General features: G+C 26.0%; 2 protein-coding genes across 2 annotated transcripts in view; one reads left to right on the forward strand and one right to left on the reverse strand.

The window, feature by feature from the left end:
* dlp (dally-like) overlaps positions 1-25,051 on the forward strand; it is a 73,912-nt gene that overhangs the window by 2,825 nt on the left and 46,036 nt on the right. The gene's annotated exons all lie outside the window — the stretch shown is intronic.
* On the reverse strand, positions 9,884-11,711 carry LOC118067373 (general odorant-binding protein 56h-like). The gene is made up of 5 exons (XM_035084051.1): positions 11,585-11,711; positions 10,729-10,887; positions 10,346-10,457; positions 10,171-10,229; positions 9,884-10,100 (listed from the first exon to the last, which is right to left on the reverse strand). Exons 1-5 carry the CDS (start codon positions 11,630-11,632, stop codon positions 10,083-10,085), a joined length of 396 nt encoding a protein of 131 aa, XP_034939942.1. The 5' UTR covers positions 11,633-11,711; the 3' UTR covers positions 9,884-10,082.

A 25,051-nucleotide genomic window follows, 5' to 3' on the forward strand; every position in this document is an offset into this window, starting at 1 on the left:
TTGTAATCTATTGAAATATATTTATTTAAATACAATTATTAATATTATAATAATGTTATTAATCATTTATAAATTTTTTTTTTATATAACCCTCGTTTATGTGCGTCAGAATAATTAAATAATACTCATTACTTATTGTTATTAAATATTTCATTAATTCTTGAATTTAATTATTTAATATCCAGGGAGTATTTTAACGAGTGTTATTTAATGATGAGTTTAATAATGTAATAAATACTAAATGTAAAATTAACCTGTAAAAGTTATATTTAATAAAGAAACTTCAAAGTTAAATTGCAGATAAATGGGAAATTTTCCGCAATGATATTTGATATGAAATCGTTTAAACTTTTATAGCAAATAAGCTTATTAGAACATGTTGAAAGATAAAAGAAATAAATGAGATGAATCAGTATATCTAGTTCTATCCCGCATGTAAATGTAGAGAATAAAAATGCTTGTGTATTGTGTTTTATGTATATACATGAAATGATACAACCAATCAAGCTCTTTAGTTAGCGCGCGTTTGCCTGAAAGGGATTCGCGAATGTTGAAAGAGACCACAGAGCATAAAGCGAGCAGGTTTATTCTCTCACCCTCTTTCCAATTCCGGTAACGTTAAGGGATGATAGTGATTCTGAATGAAAATAAAAGAAAAAATATATAAATAAGAGTCAAAAAAAATTAAAGAAGCTTTTATAAGGTTTATATATCTATACATATAATTTTAATTCGGCTTCTTTGAACCGTTTTTACATTCAGTATCTTTTATTATTATTTTTTTATATTATATGTAAAAAAAACCCTTTTTTTATTTAAACGAAATTTATTTCTTAAGCTTTCTTTGAATTCTTACGTCTTTAAATGTTTTTTTTTTTAAAGTTCTAATTAATGAATTATGAATAATACATTTTAAAAATAAAATTTTTTCTCCAATTCATTGAATATTTTCTTCACAGTTGAATGACTTCTTCTTCTTCTTCTTTTCAATTTAAATGTATGAAAAATGAGTGAGAGTTAAAGACTTAATAAATACAAGAGTTACAATAATAAAAAAAAAAAAAATTCTCAATTGCTCAAAGGCAAACTTAAACAATTATAATAAAAAATACTAAATAAAATAACTATTTTTATATTTTTAAAATGTGATGTTAAAAAATTACAGTTTATTAACCTTTGACTAATTGTCTAGTTTCTAAAGTTCTCACTTGAAAAAGAAATTTTTTTAAATATTCAAACATGAATTGATGCTATGTTGCTATTAGAACTTTTAAAGACTAATTTATTTTATAAAAAAAATATTGAAATAGAAAAAAATATATCCCAATGATTTATACAATTTTTTAAATATCAAAATACACATAGATATCACACATGAATAAATAATGCCGACATTTAAAGTATTTTTTGCTTCAAAAAGGAAAGAAAAAAAATAGCAATAAATAATCCAGAGTATCGAGGCAATTAGACTGGCTATCATAGAGAGTAAATAGAATAAAGAAAGTATGTATCAGTATTTTCTACATTAATACTGACACCAATTTCCAAACGATTGAGTAATACTTAGAGGGATAATTAAACAGATACACGCGCAAAAAAAAAGATAGCAAAAAAAAAATTTAATAGAATGTTTTTGTACGATATTTTATGCGAATTTTTTGCATTCCATTTAGTGGTCGCATTTATTTGAATTTCACCTTCTCCTTTTGTTCTTGTCGCGCGTCAACAACGTACACCCTTCTTCGACGTAGTCCTGGGAACTGAACAAAGCACACACACGATTCATCGACCATAAATTCAGCCTGATTCCTCGGACGAAGCAACAGAAGAGAGGTTCACGCATAGATATATAGAACATATATATATATATATATAAATATGTATAAAGAGGGAGAGAGGAACCTCGCAAATCAAGCAGACCTGAAACTCGGCGAATAAATCCGTGGCCATTCGCTCGACTTTCGGATTTATATTTATCGTTTCTACGCCATATCTCACATTTATCATCAGCATAAAATCGAAAAGATTTACTTTTCTAACTCGTAAATGTCTCGATACTTTTTTATTACAAAAAATAATTATTTTTTTTTTTTTCGAAATTGTATAACATCTAACTATTTATTTGTGTCGTAAAGCTATCATGGGAAAAATATTTATTGAGTTATTTTTGTGATACAGCAGTTATTTTTTTCAACTATTATATTTATATTAGAATTTTTTGAAGGCTTTCAAATTAACTAATTGTAACTAATTAAGAAGGAATGAATTTTGCACCATTTTATTGATAGGATTAAATTTAAAATTATAATAAATTGAAAAATTATATTATTTATTTTTATTATTATTAATTAATAAAAAAAATTTCGTTTAATTATTTTATTAAGATCAGAGTTGAAAATTGTTTAACGATAAACGTTGTTGTAAAGTGACTTTTTATGGGATTAAATGATAAAAAACTTATGAGAATATTTTTAAAGCTTTATTTTTGTTAATAGTTGGAATTTTTATGTACAAAGGTAAACGTTTATTTGAATGAGATATTTAACAAGAAAACTACTGAAATATTTAAGATTTCGAGAGCTTTATGCTTGACCCAAGAGTACACAAAGTGGCAAAAAATGCACTCAAATTAAAAAAAAAAATAGAAAATGTTAGTTTAGTTGAATACTCAATCAAGTTTAAATAAAAAATAAACTTTTTTTTTAATGAGAATTTTTTTAATCTTTTGTGCTTTCTAATATTTATGACAAATAATTAAACTCATTAATTTTAAAACTTATTATCTAAATATTTAAATAAAAAAGCAAAATTATCTAAAGGCACAATTCTATTAGTTACATTATATTTATTTATAATTAAGTAACATTTTTTTTTTCTATAACAAAATTATGTTAAATAGTTGACATATGATTGTTTGATTTGTTACAAAATATTTTTAAACTGTTAAGAAGAGATAGAATTTTTTCTATCAGTATACCTGTTTGTAATAAGTAGAAATTTATTTATAATGTAAATGCAGGTAATTGGCATGCACATGAGTTAGTAGCAAAATTGATTTAGTTTACAACTGAAATATTGCACTGATAGATAATAAATTGGCCGATATACGATGCTAATTGATCCATTACCGCGTACCGTTAAAGCGCGGTAAGATGAAAGAAACAGTAAAGGGAAACGGCGCGCGGTGTGTTCCTCTCGTAAAAAAAAAAGAAAGAAAAAATGACGAACAAAGGAGACGGCTATAGAGTAGTATAGTAATATAGTAGAGAGTAGTGTAGAGTGTATATATGGACGATGGAGAGCAAGGATATAAAGAGAGAAGTTATTTGACATTCGGTATTAAAGGCAATCATTGAGTTTTCTTTGCACGTGTCTTAACATATATGTAATGTAATTTCATAACAGTTGTACGATGTCTTTCTACATACTCATTACACATATATGGTCGTTGATCGTTAGCTGTAGATATTAAATAGAGTCTAAATAAATTAGAGAGGTTAATTTCAACTGTACACTTCATTTGCTTGAGAAAGTAATTTGTGTGCACAACTGTGAAAATGGTATGTTTCAAGATAAAAATTTCGCTCTCTATTATTTATTAATGCGAAAGTGATGTTTGGATATGTTAGTTTTTAATAATATATTTATAAAGATATTAGGTGTAATATTACTTTCATCATTTTATGTAATTGTTGTTATTTTATTTATTTATTTGCTTATTAACATGCAAAATGAAATAGCAATAGCCAATAATTGGTCCATTTAAATATACATAGTGAATAATAATAAAGAAAATCATCAAAACAACTAAAATGTTTATTTAAAAGTTTTTAGTTATGTCGTAAGAAATATTTTATTTTCACTTTTAAATATTATTTATAATTAATTTAAATATTAAGATTTTTAAAACAGTGAGGAATTTTTTTTTGTTTTTTAAATAAAATAAATTAAATTAATATTTGATAAATTAAATATTTAAATTATATTGTAAATAATGGAATGATAAAAAATTTTTGCACAAATTAAACATCCATTTATTTTTGCTAATTTTTGTTAACAATATATTTAATAATTATTTATAAAAATTAAAATACAATCAGATGTCATGGCAAAAATAAAAATGCTTAATTGTACGATAGATTAATAATGTTAAATTAGTATTTAGAAAAAAAAAGGAAGAAAAGACTTGTAATAAATTATTTGCAACACCAATGATTGTGCAAATTTCTTATAGACAGTGTAATTAATGCGTCGCTAACGGGACTTGGCAAATTAAACTATCAGGTTATTTTTTTTCATGAACATACCTTTAGAAATATTTGTTTATTCATTAGTCTGAAGAGTTGGTAACGAGATTAATTATTTAAACAGAAATTATCAAGGAAAAAAATGATTAAAGCATTTGACGATGCTATTATTAATAATTTGATCCGGATAATCCGTCTTTTCCTTTTTCCTCTTATTCACAAAAGAATTCGGGTGGGCTTCTTTTCTCTTTGTCGTTCTTTGATTTTTCTCTTTTTTCTTTATTTCACGATGCCACCCTCGAAGGTACTGAGATCTAGAGAGAAAAAAAAAGAAAGAGACAGCAGTGATTAACGATCTAAAATATATATATATATGTTATATGTATATCGAGACCCTTCTTCGCGTGACTATTCGAATCTCGCCCGATTAGCAGTATTAGTTTCATCGTATAACAAAGAGAAATGCTTGATCATTAGTAAGAATTCTAAATAGTATATACCTAACGTTATAATTTTTTTTTTTTTTAAATTCACTTGAAAAATTAATAAAAAATACTCTTTTGATACATTCTTTCATTTTTTTTTTTTTACTAATAAATAAAATAAATATTACGTAAATTTTTATTCTTTTACAATGTCACTAATCCATTTATTTTTATAACAATTCACAGATGAAAAGAATCTTAATAAAAAAAATTCATAATAAAAATTTAAAAAGAATTAATGAATAAATTATAATATTATTATTAATAATGACGTGTTTGAAGTTTTAAATATTTAATGAACGATTACAAACAATTTTTTTTTTTTTAATAAAAAATTAGTTAACAGCATCTATTAATCTTAAAAAAGTATTCTTTATAATTTGTAATTATATTAAAAATTGCAAAATAATTTTTTAATTAGGATTTATTGTAAAATTTTATTATACAGTAGAATTTTAATATCACTAATATTATACTTTTTTATTAAACTAATAATTTATTGAGCTCTAATAAAATCTTATAAATTAATTTGTCCTTTCAACAAGCATTAATAATACATAGAATATATTAGATACAATTTAATTCATCAAAAGTATGATAATAATTCTAAATAGAACACAACTATTATTGATTTAAATTTCTAAGCACATAAAACTGTCCTATATTTCTATTACTATTATTAATATTTCTACGAAAATAAATTTGTATGCATCATCAATTGTTAAAAGTGTCAAAAGGATCCGACCTTGAGCCAGAGTTAATTGAATTAACCCACGAGATAATTGGTGATTTAGTGAATGTTCTAAGAAATTATTGAAACGTATATATATATATATATATATCTAAAATCTGCAAAATTCGTCACGATTCACGAGCCAAAATTGTCTCGCTTTTGTCAATGAACGAGAGAAATAAAATTTGTAAATGGAGAAATTTGACGAGAAGTTAACGGTCACTTTGACACGGACCTTCTGTATGTATAAGTGAAGCAATAAAAAAACCTCAGCTGCGGTGTATCTTTTTGAAGAGTGAGACAGAGACATGAATTAGCTACTGCAGGAGTCATAAGGGAATCGTTGACCTTGTGCTTCAACTCTCTCTCTCTCTCTCTCTTTATACTCTCGGAGTGTAGATAAAGTCTCTTTAAAGTTAAAAGGTGTTAACGATGGGTTTAAATACTCTTAATGGGGTCTCTCATGCTTTAAATTTCTACTTATTGTCATTTATATAAGGTTTGTTATAAAATTACCCTTCTTTGATTTATTCTTTCAATTAAAATTAAAATATTTTTTAATTTGAAAATCAATATTTTTATTAAAATTAATATTAAAAATAAATTATTAATAAATAAATAAAGCTTAGAAATATTTTATTTTAAATATTTTGTTTAAATAATATTGAAAATTAAATGAGATAAAAATTATTTTTAAAGATAATAAAATATTTGCGAATTCTTTAAAAAATATTATGAATAAAAGTGTTTGGACAATGAGAGAGAATTTTATTTTAAATAGTCATAAATTATCATTGGCAATAAATCTAAAATCTTTGAATAACAGTATTTTCAATCTACATAAGTTGTGTCAATATTAATCTTAAAGTATAATTAATTATGACACTGAATTGGACAAAAATTACTGTAAAATACTATAAATCATTGTGATGTTATTTTCAATATTTTTTGCACTTTTTTTTTTTTTTATTGATTATTTTACACCTGATGATAGTCTTAAATAATCAACAATATTAACAGCAAAAAAATAAGATTATTAATTTTATTTGAAACAAATTTATAAAACCTCCAAAAATTGTCTTCTAATTATTAATTAATTAATTAAAAATAAAATAAATTTTTGCTATTGATAAATATTTTATTGCATCATTATGTTTTAATTAATTAATTGTTAATTAGAAATTTAATCACTTATGAGTTTTATTCAATTGTGATAAAACTGAAAAAAAATAATGATGGCTAATTAAAAAAATTAATATTCGAGTGGAAAGAGAAGATCTTTATTGGAAAATCTCAATAATATCGTGTGAATTTAATTCTGAAGTAAATGTAAGTGGTTATATTCATATACACGCAGATCCGTGAAAGTAAAAAAAAAAAAAGAAAAAGAAGGAAAAATGAATAAAAAAATTGATGAGAGTAAAGTGGAAGGAGAGATCGAGTTCGCAGGTCTGAACAGGCGCTGGAACACGTTCTTCTTCTCTCCCTTGAGGCATAGTAAGTATACATAAAGTGAGAGAAAGAAAAGGATAAATTAGAGTTTGTTGGTGCGAGTAAGAGAAGAAGAAAAATGGAATGCAGAGAAGAGTATTTCCTTGGCCCTCGTGAACGTTCGCATCGGCGAACTAACGGACTTAATGGTTGCTCTTATAAGTTATAACTTTAAATAACAAGTCGGAGTATTTAGGAATGGCTGAGAGAGAGCTAAATTCGTTAGAAAGACGTAGATTAAGATTAAATAAGAATATTTATATACATTCTTAATCAAGAAGACATGTAATTATTAACTACATTTATTCATTATAATCTTTGCACATTCATTTTATTATTTTTTTGTATATTTTATTCGATTAGAAAATTAGTGGAAATTTCAACATTGATTTGAACATTCTTATTTATTTATTTATTATATTAATTAAACAGTCGTCAATTATTAATAGAGTCATACAATGCCAAATAGCAAAATATGTATCAATGAAAGAAATTAATAATTAAAATTACAAAAAAAAAATTAAAGTGTAGTATAGTAATTTTCACTAACAAAAATAGGACTTTTTACCAAGTTTTTTTTAGTTATTTTTACTCAAAAAAAAGCCTAGTAATTTTTAATGCTAGTAAAATTAATTGCTGTCAATTGACTAGTAAAAATAAATATAAAATTTTCTCCATATAGATAAACTATTTTTTTAATTAAAAACTTACTGAATGAAATAAAAAATTGTTCAACCTGAAACCTTAAAGGATTTATCAGACTTGTAACACCCACGTTTGCAGACTGATATGTTTATATTATCTCAGAATTTTATTAAAAAAATAAATAAAAATATTTTTTTTTTATTTGAATGTAATTAAATTGCGAAATATATTTGAAAAATATTTTTTAAAGTATATATTGTAGATTTAAAAGGAAAAAAAAAGTCAAATTTGACCATCTGTTTTAGTTGAGCATAGTTTTAGGGAGTTGAGAGAAAAATTAGCTTCGGTTGTGAAGAAAAATATTCCTAATTGTTATTTAGGATATTTCAGACTTGAGTAAAGTGAAAAAATGTAGAAAGACAAAAGGTAAAGGTGAAAAGGGAGGGAGAGTTAATGATGAAGGAAGAACAAAATCAAGTTGAAAAGGACCTCTAAACCAAAAACGTCTGACTGATTCCCGTGGTCACAGCAGCTGCTTTCTCGAATAAGTAAAATCGCTTCAAACGCACCATGATGTAGCCCTTGTACGTTGGTCTTATTTGACTCAGCAAAATGTTAATTCGTTCCCACACCAAAACTTCGTGTCTCGCGCTCCTGGAACCACAACATGCCGCAAGGATATCGTTTAGAATGTCTACCGACGTCTCGTCCGATCAAGTTACCCGTGACTTCTTCTTCTTCTTCTTCATCTTCTTCTGTTAAATTGCCCCTTTTTCTCTTTATTTCTGTATCTTACGTCTCTTTAAGTCTTTTCATTCTCCCATGACTACCTAGCTGTTGACACTGTCCTGTCATCACTTGAGATATCATTTTTCAATGTTTCGGAAATTCTTGTGTCCAGTTCAATAATTTTAACAGTATTATGCAAAAATTTAAGTTCCATTCTTTTTTTCAAGAATTCAATATTAAATATTTGCACTTGTCATTTTTTACTTCCTGTTAATGCAAAAATTCTCTTTATGTACCTTAATAAATTAACAAAAAATTTTAAAAGTCCTATTTCATCCTAACTTCTGCTAAATAATTAATCTTTTCTTTCATTTATTAAAAAATTACGGTTTCTTTACCAGTTATAAATAAAACTGCAGATATTTATCTTTTCTAACAAATTAAAGAAATTTTAATGTGCTTTCTATAACTCAAAGAAACGACAAATTGTTTCTAACTAATGTGTCCGTTTGACTTGGGTATTTATTTAAGTATATAAATGGGGTGGTGTCGTAGTGTGTTATGTGATTGATGATGGAACGTATTTTTAGTATCAACGCAGTAGAGACGGTTTGCGAAGGGCGAAAAAAAAAAAAACAAAATTATATGGGAGTGAAGTAGTGATAGAAAAAGCCTGTGACATGTCACAAGAAAATCCTTGGTAACATTTTAAAGACACGTGATTTATCTAAATACTCGTAAAGGAATTTTTTTTAACAAAAAAAAAAATATCTGTATCTAGAGCTACGAAAAAATTCTTCCTCTAATCTGATATGCAATGTAGCGTAAATTTCCCTCCTTATTATGCATTTAAGTACATATATCGCAGAATTTCACGAACGACTAAATTGAGTTTGCTCACCGAAACACGAGCTTATAAACTCCCTGGTATTTTCTCGCTAGCTCGAGCAATTGGGCTTTAGAAACTCTCGTTGGGTTAAGCTTCTAAGTAGTATTCTCTATTTGGTGAGATAAAGAGAGCAAAAGAGAGACGAGAGACTTGATCGTATGGTGAAGAATGTCCTCTATCTTTCTCTGTATATGTATGTGTTTCAAGGCTTCGCGTGCATCCCAGGTATAATACGTGATCTTCTATCCTGGATTAACTGGCCATTTTAGATCCAGAACAAATTGAATGCTTGTCGGGATACAAACTCTATAATTACTTTGTTCGCTTCAGTAATTTTTTATTGCCTCTGTATCAACTATAGTCCTGATTTTAATTGATCAATTTCATTTATTTACTTAATCTTTGTGTACTTTGACCATTTCTTTTTTTTTCTTTCGCTCTTAATTTTAACTCGAAAAAATTCCCATCTTTTTGGATGAAAAAATGATGATATTTTGCATGAGTTGAGAATAATTTGAAATAAAATAAATTAACTTTGGTAAAAAAATTATCAGGAGTTAATTACTCTGAGACTTGTTAATTAACTTGCTAGTGATTCCAACTAATTGAACGACTTTTAAGATATCGTTCAAGTTTGAAGGTAAAAATATTTCAACTCTGAATGTTGGAGGTAATTTGTTTGAGGTTATTTATATATTTGCCTATAGAAAATATTATACAAGAGACATATTGTTGTCAGGTTATATACAAAGGTGTTGATAATTTTAGTGCACAATATCAAATTTTATATCATTCTAGTATTGATTTAAGTTTGGTAGTAGATAAAAATATTGGTGAATTCGTCCAAGTTGTATTTATTCAACTTATTCTTCCTCTTGTTTCTGCAATTAAAAAATTTAGATAAAAATTAGTTGTTTTTATGAAATAAATAAAATAATAAGATAACATTACCAATTTCATGTGGACGCAGGCAAAGATTTTATAAGCAGTTTGACACTCATTGTCATCACCTGTATAAGTAAGCATTTTATTTTAATTAAAAATTAATTTATACCAAAATAAGACACCATTCATATCGCGTAGTATATCCGTGTAGTAGCTTTAATTTTGTTTAATATATACTTACGTTCATCAACACATTCATTAATAACTTTCGTATATCTGCCTTTTATCTCATCAGAAACATCATCAGACATGTCCAAAATTTTTTCTTTATTTACTTCACCAGCCTCATTCATCTATACAGTTATGATAAATAACATGTTTAGATCAACAAAAATATGTATCTATATATACATATAAAATAAAAAGACTATTTTGCAAATTTTTGTTAAAAGATTATTTAATAGATTAAATGCTGTTTATCGGAATGAACACCTCAGGCAAGTTGTCAGTTCTAAATCTACTGGATAATCTTAATAAGACAAGCATGAAATACTCTGCCTGACTATGACCAGTGGGTTGTGCTATTTAGATAATATGATTTGTAGGTAAAAAAATAGTACTTACTGATCCATCTTCTTGCATAGTACAAGCCAATACACATTTTGTCTGAGCATCATCTGTTGCACCCGTCTCATATAGTGCTTTCACAGCTTCAGGATCAGCTTTTAGCTTTTCTGTACATGTTTCTAATAGTGCTTCGAATTTAGCATGCTTTGCCAATGCCTAAATTAATGGAATAAAATTTAATTTATCAATTATTTTATTTTATTTATTTATTTTGTATTAATTTAAAATTAAAAATCCAAATGGAGATTGCTCAAAAAAAATTTTTTTATAATACAGAAAACTATTATTGATAGCTTAGTAGCTATTATTTTAGAGCCTCATCTTATTATGCATTAATTGATAAAAATAAATAATTAAACATAAGACAGATATTTTTTCAACAATTTTTTAATTTTATAATTAATAAAATATTAAAGGAGGAAAGGATAAAGTTATAATGCAGAGGAAAAGTGAATATTGATAAATTAATCACTAAATTAACAAATATTAATGATTTTTTATGTATTAATAAATTGAAAAATTAATTAATTAATTTTTTGAAATGCTCCACTTTGCCCTCATCATTCTTTATTCCTTTCTTTTTCACCCAAGAATATTTTATTTTTATATAAAAATTTGTGTTAACAACTGAAATAAATTTTCTTTAAATAAAACCATTAAATTCTAAATATGTCTAGAGTTTAAAAATAATATTGAATATTAATTATAACTATGAACCATTTTGAGATTAATATATAGAGTATTATTTATATTTATTTAAAATAATTGGCTTTAAACAAATATTGACATAATAATTCATAATCATTCTATTTATGTTTATTACTTTAAAAGTGATTTGAAATTAAATACTTACTCCTACGACGCAAAAACAAACAATCGCAGCAAAAATAACGAACCGCATCTTGATGTAAAAAAAAATTTAATATGATTCTATGCACTTGGAATTGTAACTAACAGAGATGGTGAAAAATCCACTATTTATATAGTCTCGAGCTACGAGATATTTTTAAGCATTGTAATCAATGTTAAAATATCAGTAAAAAAAAATATATATATATATATATAGATACATAGATGATAGAACGTGTAATTTAAAACTAATTTAAACAGACAATAAAAATTTTTCATGATAATCATATAAAGATGATCGTAACAGACTCATAAATCGCTTCCTTTATTTATGGATTAATTGCTTGCAAACAATAAAATTGAATCACTACCGTCGACATTGCATCTGATTGTAATTGAATTCACGGAAAATTCAGGAAAGTCTTGATACTATCTTGTGTTATAAATAGATTTTTTTTAAAAATAATATCTGCGTTTAAAAATTTTTATCACTTATCAAATAAAATTTTTTTTTATTCATTAAAGTTAAAAATGTTTTTATCATTTTTCTTTTTTTTCTTTTTTTTTTTGTAAATCAGTTTGATATTTTTTTAAAAAACAAGAACTATTGTCATAATATTCAACTTATTATATGAACATTTTTCTTTGTAATACTTGTTACTTCCTGTTTCTTTTATAATAACAGGAAAAACTGTTGTTAAGGATAATTATGATTTATTATAATCAATCATAATGTCTAAATAATTGAATACTGTTTGTACTTATATGTAATACTAACGGTAATAACATTTATTATGATTTTAAAATATTTTTTATTTGAAAATTAATCAAAAAATTTTTATCAATTTGTTGTTTTTATATTTAGTTGGTCCATTTAAAATTTAATAAAATATTAATTAAATTACTTTTGTTATAATATTAATGGAAAAATTAGTACTTTAAATCTAATTAAGCTTCCATTTTTTTTTTTTAGAGGGTATTGGAATTTTTTTAATCAATACGATTATCAATGTATTAAGTCCAGATTTATTTTTGAAAATTTAATTCAATTTATCTTAATGAAATTTACCCTATTTTTCCGAGAATAATTCCCTAATGGAACTAACGAATAAACCACTTTGTTCATTAAACATTGAACGGAAAATAAAAAATTCAGCTCAAAAAGCTTCTTCTAAGAATGGAAAATCATTACGTCAGTATATTTTTCTTTTATTGAACAACAATATTTTAATCATGCAAATGATTTTAATTTAATTAATTACTATGCAAAATGAAGCTGTTGACGATTGAGTAAAAATTAGTTTGCTGTGCAATGTACATATGGCCACAATTGGGCCAGCATTGGGGGTCCTATCATTCAGTTCTGACCCAATCATGGGACCAATCATGTCCTACTTAGGAAGTGGCAAAATGAATTAGAATATTAACCAGTTTAGCTTCGTAACTTGTTTTTAGTGACAACAAAGGATACAAAGTATTTTTAGATAATTTTAGTTAAAATTGGATTTTATCTAGATAATTCGAGTAGACTTAATAATTGGGAATTTTAACTTAACAATTAACCAAATGATTTAATGATTCTTTTGATTTTTTTATCAAGTAGAAAAGTACTAACAAGAGCATTTTAAAAAGTCAAATGTGTTATTACTGATAAGTTTTCACGCTTTTTCAATTGATCAATCAATTTTATTTACGCTTATCTAGGTATTGTCATGAAAAATTGGATTGTTCGATAAAGCAGATGAAAACAAAAAAAACAAGCAAATAAAATACAAAACGCATGAAGGGTTAGAGATAACGAGATGATATTGACACTGGAACAAGAAAAAAGAGGATTAACTCTTGGTGTATAAAAAAGCTGATTTAGATGTGTGTAGGTTGCAGTGCGTGGATGTTGATTAAAAGCCTTGTGAAGCGTATACGCCTATAGACTAGCGATGAAGGGATGAAGGAAAAAATGTAAAAAGAAGGCTAAAAATAATGAAAGAAAGAATAGAGTGGAGACGTGGAAAATGAAAGAAAGAAAAATTAAGAGAAATGTTTCAACGACGAGCATTTACTCGGTTTCCTTTAGTAAAGATATCTTGCTGAGACATATCGCGCTTGGCCATTGTAAGTCTTTACTTTACCGCGATGTATAAAGCACAGTAGTATTGTAGATATATACATATATATATACACAGGAACCTAGACATCACATTGAGGAATAGAAGCTCTGGAGCACCTAAGGGAAGAAAATAGTCGACAGAAAAACAAACGCAATGTTTTCTTTATTCAAGATGTATTTTTTTGAGAATTTCTTTGATATTACCGACAGAAGAAGAAGGTGGTATAAATGGAAAAAGTTGGATTATTTTCGTCAATTTATATATTTTTCTTTATTTTAAATCCGATGAATAGAATTATTCATTCAAAGGGATTTTTCAAGATGTAAAAGTAGGTAATTATTTCAATTATCTTACGGTTAATTACAATTTATTATTATATTATGATAAAGAAGTATTAGTTACAAAGAAATTTATCGAGTTAAAAATAATAATAATAAAAGAGTTAAAAATTTCGTACAAAAAGTTTATGATTGAGAAGCTTTCTAACAGTGATTTATTATAATTAATTCGTTTAAAAAAATATTTTCATGGTACATTTATATTCATTTTAATTGAGATACATGAATTTAATTTAAAGTTAGTCAATTTTCAATGGAAAATAATAATTCTTTTTAATTTCCCATTAGAAAATTATTGTAATTAAATCAATTATTTAAGTTCTTCGTCAGGACGTAAAGTAATTCAAGATTTTTTTTTTTTTTTCAAGATTTTATTAACTCAAATCCTTGTTGCTTGAAGGCTAGATTTAACTGCAATAACTCCAAAGTCATTTTTTTTCTAAGTTAAAGACATCTTTTCAGTTTCTTCGAGCATGAGAAAAAAAAAGTTGAATTGAAAAATTTTACAACTCGGTAAATTATAAGAGAAATTGTTTCAAACATTGTTTGAAATGTTCTCGTTATTCGACTTATTTTTATCGCCTTACGAAAGTTTTCAATACAATATCTGTATATTTTGCTTCTTCTCATTCTCTTACACTTCCTCGTTCTTTCTCATTTATTGTATCATTCCTATGCCAAAGGAATTTTCTGTTACTTTTCTTCTTAAGGGAAGAATATTAAAAGATAGATAAGCAGCAAAATTTAACTCAAATTCTGACTTCTGTGTTAGTTCCAGTTGCAAAGGGATTCCCATGGGTGCAAGGTTTCTATGCAATAAGTCTCAATACTTGGCTGTCAGAATAAGAAAAGTTGGAGTCCATGAATTTTCGTTTAAGGGACCCCTGGGATTTTACAAATGGAAAATAATACAAATCTAACAAAATTGATTAAGTTCAGTAGAGTTACTTCGTTACGGTCATCATATATATTTTTCGCAGAATTATTTATTTTATTATTGATCATGGTAAAAAAAAAATACTTTCCGGTGATTTTAAAATTTTTTATTTAAATTTCAAATAAATACAATGAGTTGGGATTAATTGGGACTTCTTGTAGAATTAATTTTAAAATGAATAAAGAAGTATCGACCACATTATAAATATTAACAGCTATCTTTGAATTCTGATTTGGTTTTAAAATAATTGAGAGTTCATTTGTAATCAATTTTATGGTAATTAAAATCAACCTTATAAGTTTACTTTTTTTAGTGAATCTGTCTTTGATTAATTAACAACAGAATCTTTATTTACACTTTTGATCAACTCATTTATGTTGATGATTATATTTCACGCTAATTTAATCAATTATCTTTGTCAATAATACTCTTAAAAAAATTTTTTTATTATTTAATTAAATATAAATGTTTTATAAAATTATTGGTAATTAATTAATACTTTGATTTTATTTTTTTTTATCAATCGATTAAAGTTTTAAAAATTAATTTATTTATTATTAAAGAGTGTATAGACTTTTTTTATATCAAAATTAAACATTAGCTATTAAAGATAATTTTATTAGATTTAAACAACCCAAAAATAGATGTAAAAAAATAATTTTTTACTTTGAAGAAGTTTGTTTACTTGATTAACCCTAAATGAATGGTGTTATGATTAATTTTGGTTTAAGGAAAATGTTAACCTCAAGTTAAACTTTATTTACCCTTTTTTCCAATGTTTTGACTATGTACTTATGTTGAACACATTTTTGTATCGACTTACAAAAATATTTAATACATGAAGGTTTATTTTTCAATGTATCACAGACCACCCAAATTTGCCCACGCATGCTTCCTGTCGCTCAGCGTGTCCGTTAAAATTTTTCCTACCGTATTTATATACACTGTATATATACAGACATTATATACATATTATTATGTTCATGAGAACTGAAACCATCCAAGTTTTTTTCCGTGTGAAATGCAACGCGGATGTATTGTAAGGAAGACGATGTGGAATGCACGAATTCAAACGTACTTTGGTGAATGTATTTTTTATATAGGAAACCAGATATTTTTTTTTTTTTTTAGGCTGTATATATTACCTTTTTATTTGCAAAAGAAGGTATTGTACTTGCAGAAAGTTCTAGTCTTTGAAATTTAACGTCAGAAAAAAATTCAAATAATTTTTTAATGAAGTCATTCTTTAATTCACTTTAATTTTATTGTACTTTTAACTTTCCATTAGGAAGTTATTGTAATAAGGTTGATTTTTAAAATTTGTAATTTATTATCAGTTATTATCATAACTGTACGGTTTGAAACATCTCAAAGTATATTAGAAGGTGTAAAAATAGAGTTATGTACTACGTACGTACGTGCAATTATACGTACGGACAGATATTCATTTTTAATATTGTTGAAATCTGATGAGGTTAATATCAATACAATATAAGCAAATAGTCAGCCCAGACCCATTTTTTTTATTTAAAAAATTATTTAAAAAAAAAAAAAAAAACAATTTTTTAAGTTTTCTAATTGTAAATAAATAATTAAAAAAAATTTTTTTTTAATGATAAATAAAAAAAGGTGAGTAGAATTATTTTTTAACTTTGCAAAGAATTATCGAGCCAACTTATCACCAATGTCAGAGATTTAATGACTCTTTGCTATTGTTAGGACGATGCAACGCTCAATTGTTGAGTAAATTGTACTGAGAATGTCTGGCTTATGGAATGACAACACCCCGTTGAGACAGACGTAGATCGAGGGTGATTGACGTTATACTACGTGGATAAGAGGAGAGTAAGAGGAAGCTTTACATTCCCTTACCTTGCCCCCTTATACTCACTACGGTGTACTTGTACATCAGGGGAAGCCGACATGTGTCAGAGACACGCGTCAAATACGAGAGAACACTCACTCGAGGGTACTCGATCTTATAGCTGCTTCCGTTACATTGACTATTAATTCGTCATTTTCAATTCATCCTGTATTTCATATTAATCTCTACTTAATATGCTAACATCGCACAATTTAACTCATTAATTATTATTATTTTTAATCACTAATTTACCTTCATACAAGTTTCAACAATTTTTTTTTTTTAAAAAGAATCAAAAAATTTTTATTTTATTTTATCAGCTTAAATTTAAGTTTTAATTAGATTGCAATTAATTTCCTTTTAAAGTGTTGAAAAAAATTACGTTTAAAAAATGCCTTTAATATTTAATCTTCTTAAAAAGTTTTATTTAATTAAAAAATTATTTTTGTGTTTAATCTCAAGATTATTGTTATTTAGTAGAGTCGGTTACTTTGTAACTTATATGTTTGAGTTTTTCAGAGATAAAAAAGAATTTGGAGCAATAAAAAGAGTAAAGTAGTACGTTTGCTATCCGGACAGTTTATTATCCGTTGTGTACAACAACAGACCATTTCGTTTGATGTCAGCCGTTTACAAACATCCCCATGGTGCTTCAAAGTTTACCTACACTTTGTTAAGTGTAGATTCAATGCTTTACCCTTCTTGACTTGAGTTGTACAATCTGTGGATACCGACGCATCTTTTCTTATTATTGTTGGTTTTAGAATAACAAAGAGATGTTGGATAAATAGTTGACAATTGTATTACAAATTTACAGAATTTTGTTACAATTATCGAATTTATTTCAAAAGTCAATATTGTGTCTTTTATTATTTTTTATAAAAATAAAACACTTTGTTATTTACATTTAAAAATATAATTAATATAATAAATACAATAAATAATAAAAATGATAAATATTAAGAAAAAAGAAATAAACTTGCAGGCAGAATAATTTTATTAATATAATTTAGTAGGTCTTACATAGGTCTTAATTATAAGAAAGTAGGCCTTAATTGTACCAAAAAAGTGGAAATGTTAAAAAATTTTTTGACTCAATTTAAAACTAATATAAAGTAGAATATAAAAAAGAAAATCCATACATTTAGTGGAAAAAATATTGCTTATTTTGATATGAGAATAATTAGAAGGGTTTTGGTTGCGATTTAAAGAGGATAAAAAATTCATTTAGTGTTTTACAAAACATACAGGCGGAATATTTCGATGATTCGACTCACGAATAAGATGATAGAGGGGACAGAACAAAGAGAATCAGGATCGATTATAATTCTTGAGTGATGAGATCGATCGGAATTCATGAAAGAGTCTTATATCTCACTCCTACTTCTTTTCAAGATCCTTGTGAAGACATTTTCGGACTCGTTTGGACTCGCATCAGTCGGCAGCATATACCTGTAGGAATCTTCATCCTTTCCTTCACTACTATTCACATTGTCTCACTCTTACCAACTGGGTACAACTCACAAGTAAATTCAAGTCCACCAAGGCATTCCCGAAGTCTGGCTTGGCTTGGTAATTATGAGATATTAACCGGTAATTTATAGCCTCCTCGTCGTCCTTCATGAGATAGACTCACGATCTCAACGAACCAGCCCACCTCACCAATATGTGCTGCTGTTGCTGATGCTTCCTTCCTTTTTTTCATTCTTGTATATACTTGATTCTTTCACTTCTAAGTGGCCACCATCAAAAAGTTTCAAATCAGGAGGATCCAGGGTTGGTTTAGTCGGGAATCATGTATTATTTCGTCACACTCTTCCTCCTCTTACCTCTCGTATTCATTAAATTCACGATAAGTAGTTAAACATGTGATTTAGCTCAACGATTTCACAGTCATGGCCTAAATTGTTTCAACAACTTTTAGAGCTCTTCATAAGCCATCTAATTATCTTAACATCTTGGAGATGAGGGTGAGGATAGCATTCTTGAAACTCACGATAAGGTGATTTAAAATTCTCTTTTTATTGTAATTTTTTTTTGTTATTACTATGAAATTAAAATTAATATAAAATTTTTTCTATTCATAACTATTTATTATTTAAAATAATTTTATAAAAAACTCCAACTTGTAATATAATGCTTCTCATTATTATGATGTAAAAATAATTCATTTTTTTTACACTGTCAAACTTTTTTTTTCTCTCGCATAATATTGAAATTGACAATTTTTTTAACGTCTTCAAAGTTCCTCTGAATAAACACGAGGGGAGTTATATTGCTATCAGAATTTTTATCAAATTTACGGTTGCCATTACACGCTCCCAGAAGCAAGAAAGAATATCGCAAGTATGAGGGAAAACGGCTTGGTTATATGCAGAGTGATAGAGAGCAAAAAAAAAAAAGGATAAAAAAAAAGAGGGCCAAGTGTCGAGTATCGTAAATATTACCTTTATCCCAAGTGGAAGAGATTGTTTATCTTCATTGGAGCAAACATAGTAGGAGCTCGACAAAACTATTTTTCGGATGAACAAGACATTCACTTTGATATCATCATCAGTGTAAAAAAGTAACAAAATTCAATAAATATCAGCTTACCACAAAATTATTCCATTAAACATCTCATAAAAAGTTATCGACATATGATAAAAAAAAATTCATTTTAATGTGTGTTGAATAAAATTTATATTTTATGATCTTAAATCTGCCAAAATGAACAAAGTCCAATGTCGTATTAGTAGAAATACGTGACTTCTTTAAGAATTTATTTGATAAAGAATTATTTATATTTATATTTATAACAATATTTTATTCTCATGTCTAATTGGGCTTTTAAATTGATTTTGACAAGTAAATTATTCGTAATTAAAGGGAGATGATGATTTTGATATCCTCTATAACGTCTAAATGATTAGTAAGATGAATGAATATTGAGAATCAATTAATTTCTGGTGAATGACAATTAGTACTAAGATGGAAAATAAAATTGTAGAATCATAAAAATTGAATTATTATTAGCTTTATTTTTGTTATTAACGTATCTAACTTTATAATTGATCAACTATTAGCATATTAAAAATTTTTAAAGAGTAATTAATCATTTGATGATTTAGATTATTTTATACATTTACATGTGAATAGTGAACTCAAGTTGACAAGCTTTAATTTAAAAAAAATTTTTCCTTTGAATTTATAATTATGATAATTATAACATTTATAGTATTATAATACAAATAAATATATATGGATACACAGGAAAATAAAATAAAAAATAAGGATATAATAATGATGATTAAAATAACAAATAAAATTGGATTAATAATTATAGTAATTATTATGATAAAAAAAAATTAATTATGAATAGAAGTACTTTTAATTATTGAAGATAATTTAGCATGAGAATAAGTGTTAATGGAAAAAAGTGACAAAGAAATATAAGTAAACATATTTAAATGAACTGGTCAGACAAAAAGTCGTGAAATGTTGAAAGATCTCACACCAACGACAATATTAGACTAATTTGGCTAATAATCGTTAAGGAAGGCGTAAAATCCAAAACTTAACGACCTCGAGTTCTCCTGTTCGTTTGTTTCACGTCCTTTCGTCGTTACGAGTGTCGAGTAAAGCTTCAATTACACTCGGTATTCGACGAGCTTTAATTAGGTTGTATACACTGTCGACGGATCAACGAGTAGGAGTACTACCTCATACCCTTTTCGTGGTGACGGATTCCATCCCTACTTTAAACCCAGAATTCTCCAACAGCAATACCTACATCATCATCATCATACCACTTCAACTACTGAGACACAAACTGCTATGCTGTAGTTGTCATTATTCGTGTAATCACATTTTGGTTCTTCGAAATAATTAATTATACCAAACTTTCACCATGGTATACTGATTAAATTCATTTAACCTCCGAGTTTCGTTTTACATCCCTTTTGATCGAATATTCTCGAGTCTATCAGTTTTCCAACAATTAAATATACATTTTAATTATCCAGTCTCTTTCAATCACAATTATTTAGGCATTGTTTGGTGAATAATTTGTCAATTAAATCGATTGAGGAATGCATTCCAAAGAACCGTCAAAGTTGCTGCATTAACGTTTAAACTAATTAATTAGTTAATTGAGTGTTTTTAACTCTAATTAACGAATTTTGATTTAAAATTATGTTTTGTTTAATATCAATTATTCCTTTTATTCTACATCAATGTAACTCTTATCATTACAAATTCAACAAATAATCATTATCAAATGTTAATTAATTATTTAACAAAATATTGCTGATTATTTATTGATAAAAAAATATCTTACACCTCTTTAATGATCTTAAAATTTTAAGCATTCGGTTAAAAGTTGGTTTAAATTTTTAAATACCTCCCCCCCCTCTCTCTTTTACTCCTTTTAATTAAAAATAATTTAAAAAATAATATAAAATAATAGTAATATTTAAAAAATAATTTAGAACTAAATAAATAAAAATTGAAATTAATTAATAATAAATTTCAAATAATAGATTGTTAAAAAAATTTTATTTTTAATGAATGATTGAATAAAAAATGATGCTATTGAGTAAAAGTGGAGAGTAATTATTACTAATAGCATGCTAAAAAGCACTTAAGCGGGAAAGCGTCAGTTTAACTGAGGTGTTATCAACTTTACGCTGCACTGCTTGATAACTAAAAACATGCATATATATACAGCCTATATATAATAAGCAGGGTATGTATATTAAAGTCAAGCTAAAAGGTAAAGGAGGTCGATCTCTTAATTAACACTTGTGTCATTTCAGTCTACTCTTCCATCAGCTATAATCCAGACACCCTTTTCCGTAGAGTAGATATTAATTTCCTTTTAATTCCATTACCAGCGTGATGATTTTCGTTCGCACAATCAACGGAATAATTACATTGCTTCATAGATATAATTTCCTCTCTTATTCTCTGTGTTGCTGTCACGAGGAGCATGCTTTCCATTTTACATCAAGATAATTAAACCGTTCAAATTCATTAGAAATTCATGTTTTGAATATTATCTTCTATACATTAAATACTTTTATTTAAAAAATAAAAAAATTAAATTTTTTTTGCATTTTTAATGATGATAATGATGATGATGATGAGATAATTATTTATATTTAATTAATTGATTAAATTTATTTATCTGAGAATTAACTCGACAGTTAAGTCATTCACTGCAAATTAAAATGTATTAAAAATAAACACCATAAACAAACAATAGATTTTAACTTACATTGAAATGTGTTTAACATAAAACAGGCTAAATTTGTGAAAAGTATTTGCAAGAATAATACAATTTTATTTAATCAATTTTTAATTATCATAAATAGTTAAATTAGATATATATCCTTCAAGTCTATTAAGAAATCTCGACCTCTTTATCTATCATGAAATCTACCCTTCATGTCCACCCTTGAACACTGAATAATTTTTACAGTTAATTAACGAGTTGAGATTAATCTGCAATTTTTTATCTCTCATAAATATTAAAACACTATTATTTATTTTTCAAAATTTGTTGTAATCAATGATTTATTATTCAAACTTTATGTTATAGAAATATTACTTTCTCACCTTTCACAATATTTTTCTCACTAAAAAGTGATTGAAATTCCTTGGAAAATTCTTATAAACGTGAAGTGATGGTTATTAGAGATCCAAGCAGTGTCGTAAGATTTTTACGAGCTTCTTTTTTCGATCCGATGGATAGAGCACATGATATTGGAGAAGTTCAGATGTTCAAGGGGTATAAAATAAGGGGGTAAAAGTAGAAGAATAAAAGTAAAAATAAGCACATAGAAAATACAAAAAAAAAAAGAAGAAGAACGAAGAGTGAAATATGAAAAAAAAGAGATGATGCTTAAGTTAAATCCGATGAAATTGGGTTCTCGAGCAAGAATCGATATTTTCAACTAGTCTGGTTTTGCCACTGTTGAGTTGGGAATCAACTCATGTCTACTGTTCACAGTAGCAATAAAATAGTCGTTGACAACTGGAATAAATTTAATCCCAAGCCCTTTATCTGCTTGCTGTACTTCGATTAAAATAATGCTACAATTCAGCATGTCTCTCTTGCTGATGACTTTTTATATTTTTTCCAAATGAATTCCTTTGTATAAATTATTTTCACGTTTGACATCAATCCAAAATGGCATTCATAAATTTCTTATTACAGTAGACTCTCGATATAATAAATGTACACAATTGGGACTGAAACACGAGTAGGTTCTTAAAAATGTACAACCTATCGAAAGCCTTCACTCTTGCGATTTTTGTTCTAATAAAAATTTTAATGGACAACTACTTTCTTTATATTTATATTAGTTCAAGTACATATGAAGACACGAAGAAATAGATTAGGGGAAATGTAAGTAGCCGAGTAGGAGGCAAAATTGAACACCAAGAAAAGAATTAAGAGAAAAAAAAAATATCTATCGAGAGGACAACTATCTAATCAAGAGTTTCGTGTGATCTTTTCATTTTTAATCATTAATTATAAATATGAGTTTCTTTATCTGGTCACATAAAAAATAATTGTTTCAATCTGCTGACTCTAACTGCTGATATCTTCATTAAATATGAGATGATGTTTGATTCTGGGTTGAAATTTTTTGGAAAATGATTCTCTTTAATTTTTATTGCTGTATATTATGTGGTATATCTTTAGGGTTTTGAGCTATAAAATAAAAAGTAAGATTATATGAAAGGATATGATAGTTTATTGGCATTTTATGACTTTGAAATTTTTTTGTTTGTTATTATTAATGTTCTGACATTTTTAAAGTAATGATCAAAGTAATATGAAAAAGGTGTGATAAAATTAATTAAATTTAATGATAATATTTTATTAGATAATAATTAGGATCAAAATTAAAAATTAAATTTTATTAAAACATTTAAATGCCTGTAATATTTTTCAAAACATTACATCTATTTTTCTATTAAATTTAATTAATAATTCATTCAAATTGATTACAAATAAGTTTGAACTCAAAAATAATATATAATTATTGAAAATAATAATTAAATTGTGTTAAATTTATTTTTATCTTTTAAAATAAAACAATAATTAAATAATAAAAAATTTCTAAATATTATTATTCAATTCTTTTTATGAGTCTGAATATTTTTAATCTATATAGAATTTATTAAAGTTTATAAACAATTTTTTTTTTTTGAATTATTATCAATGTTAGACATTACCATTGAAAGCAATCCTAAATTATTGCTGCAACCAGACATAAGTTGACTTCAACTTTTAAAGTAAATTTTAAGAATTGACTTTGAACAGCACAAAGATTTGTCCTGGCTGTTAAATTTGATTTTATGAAAAAAAACTTTTTTACAATAATACAAGAAATACAATTTTATCGTGAGTGTATACAAATAATCTGTTAGAGCTACTGAAACTTTTTTTTTTTGCGTTGAACGATATCGTTATCGACAAAATAAGAGCTATATTTTGCTTTTTTATTTTCTCTCTTATACTCGGTGATCCTGAGTAGATATATATGTGTATGGGTTAGGTTGGATGTAGAAGAAGAGGGAGAGCTATCATATGAGGGTATAGAGGAACGTTAGAGAAATGTTCTGTTGGTATATATATCTATATATGTATATTGTGAATAAGAGAGAAATATGTATAGATATACACTGCTATATAAGAGAGGGAAATGGCACTTTTGGAATCCCAATGGAATTCATGTGGCTTCAAGGATGATTCATCCTATGAGAATTCGCGACTAGAGAAAATCCTCATTCAATTATATTTTATTTGATTATAGTCTGTGCTTTAGTTATTTTCAAATAATTAACGTTTATCAGCTAAATAGTGACGTTGAGTTCATTTTTTTTGTAAATAAAAAAATTTATTTAATCATGGATAAAAAAATTACTTGACGAATTGCAGAAATAATTTGAGTTACATTTTAAGCAATTAGCTCTTGAGAATTGTTAGAAATATTTAATTAAAATTTATTTTAATAATTTTTTATTTAATTTAATATAATGTATATATTTAAATAATTAAGTTGGTAGAAATGTTTGACATAAAATTCAGATGAGTTCAAATAAAGCTTCTTAATAAAATAATTTTTAAAAAAACCAATTTTTATAATAAATATTTTAATCAACAGAAATTTAAGAAGGATCTCATTAAAAAAATGTGATTAAGATAAATAAAATTCTTCAATATAAGATT

Source organism: Chelonus insularis, unplaced genomic scaffold (genome assembly GCF_013357705.1).
Source record: "Chelonus insularis isolate UGA/USDA-ARS -01 unplaced genomic scaffold, ASM1335770v1 contig_381_pilon, whole genome shotgun sequence".
Lineage (NCBI taxonomy): Eukaryota > Metazoa > Arthropoda > Insecta > Hymenoptera > Braconidae > Chelonus > Chelonus insularis.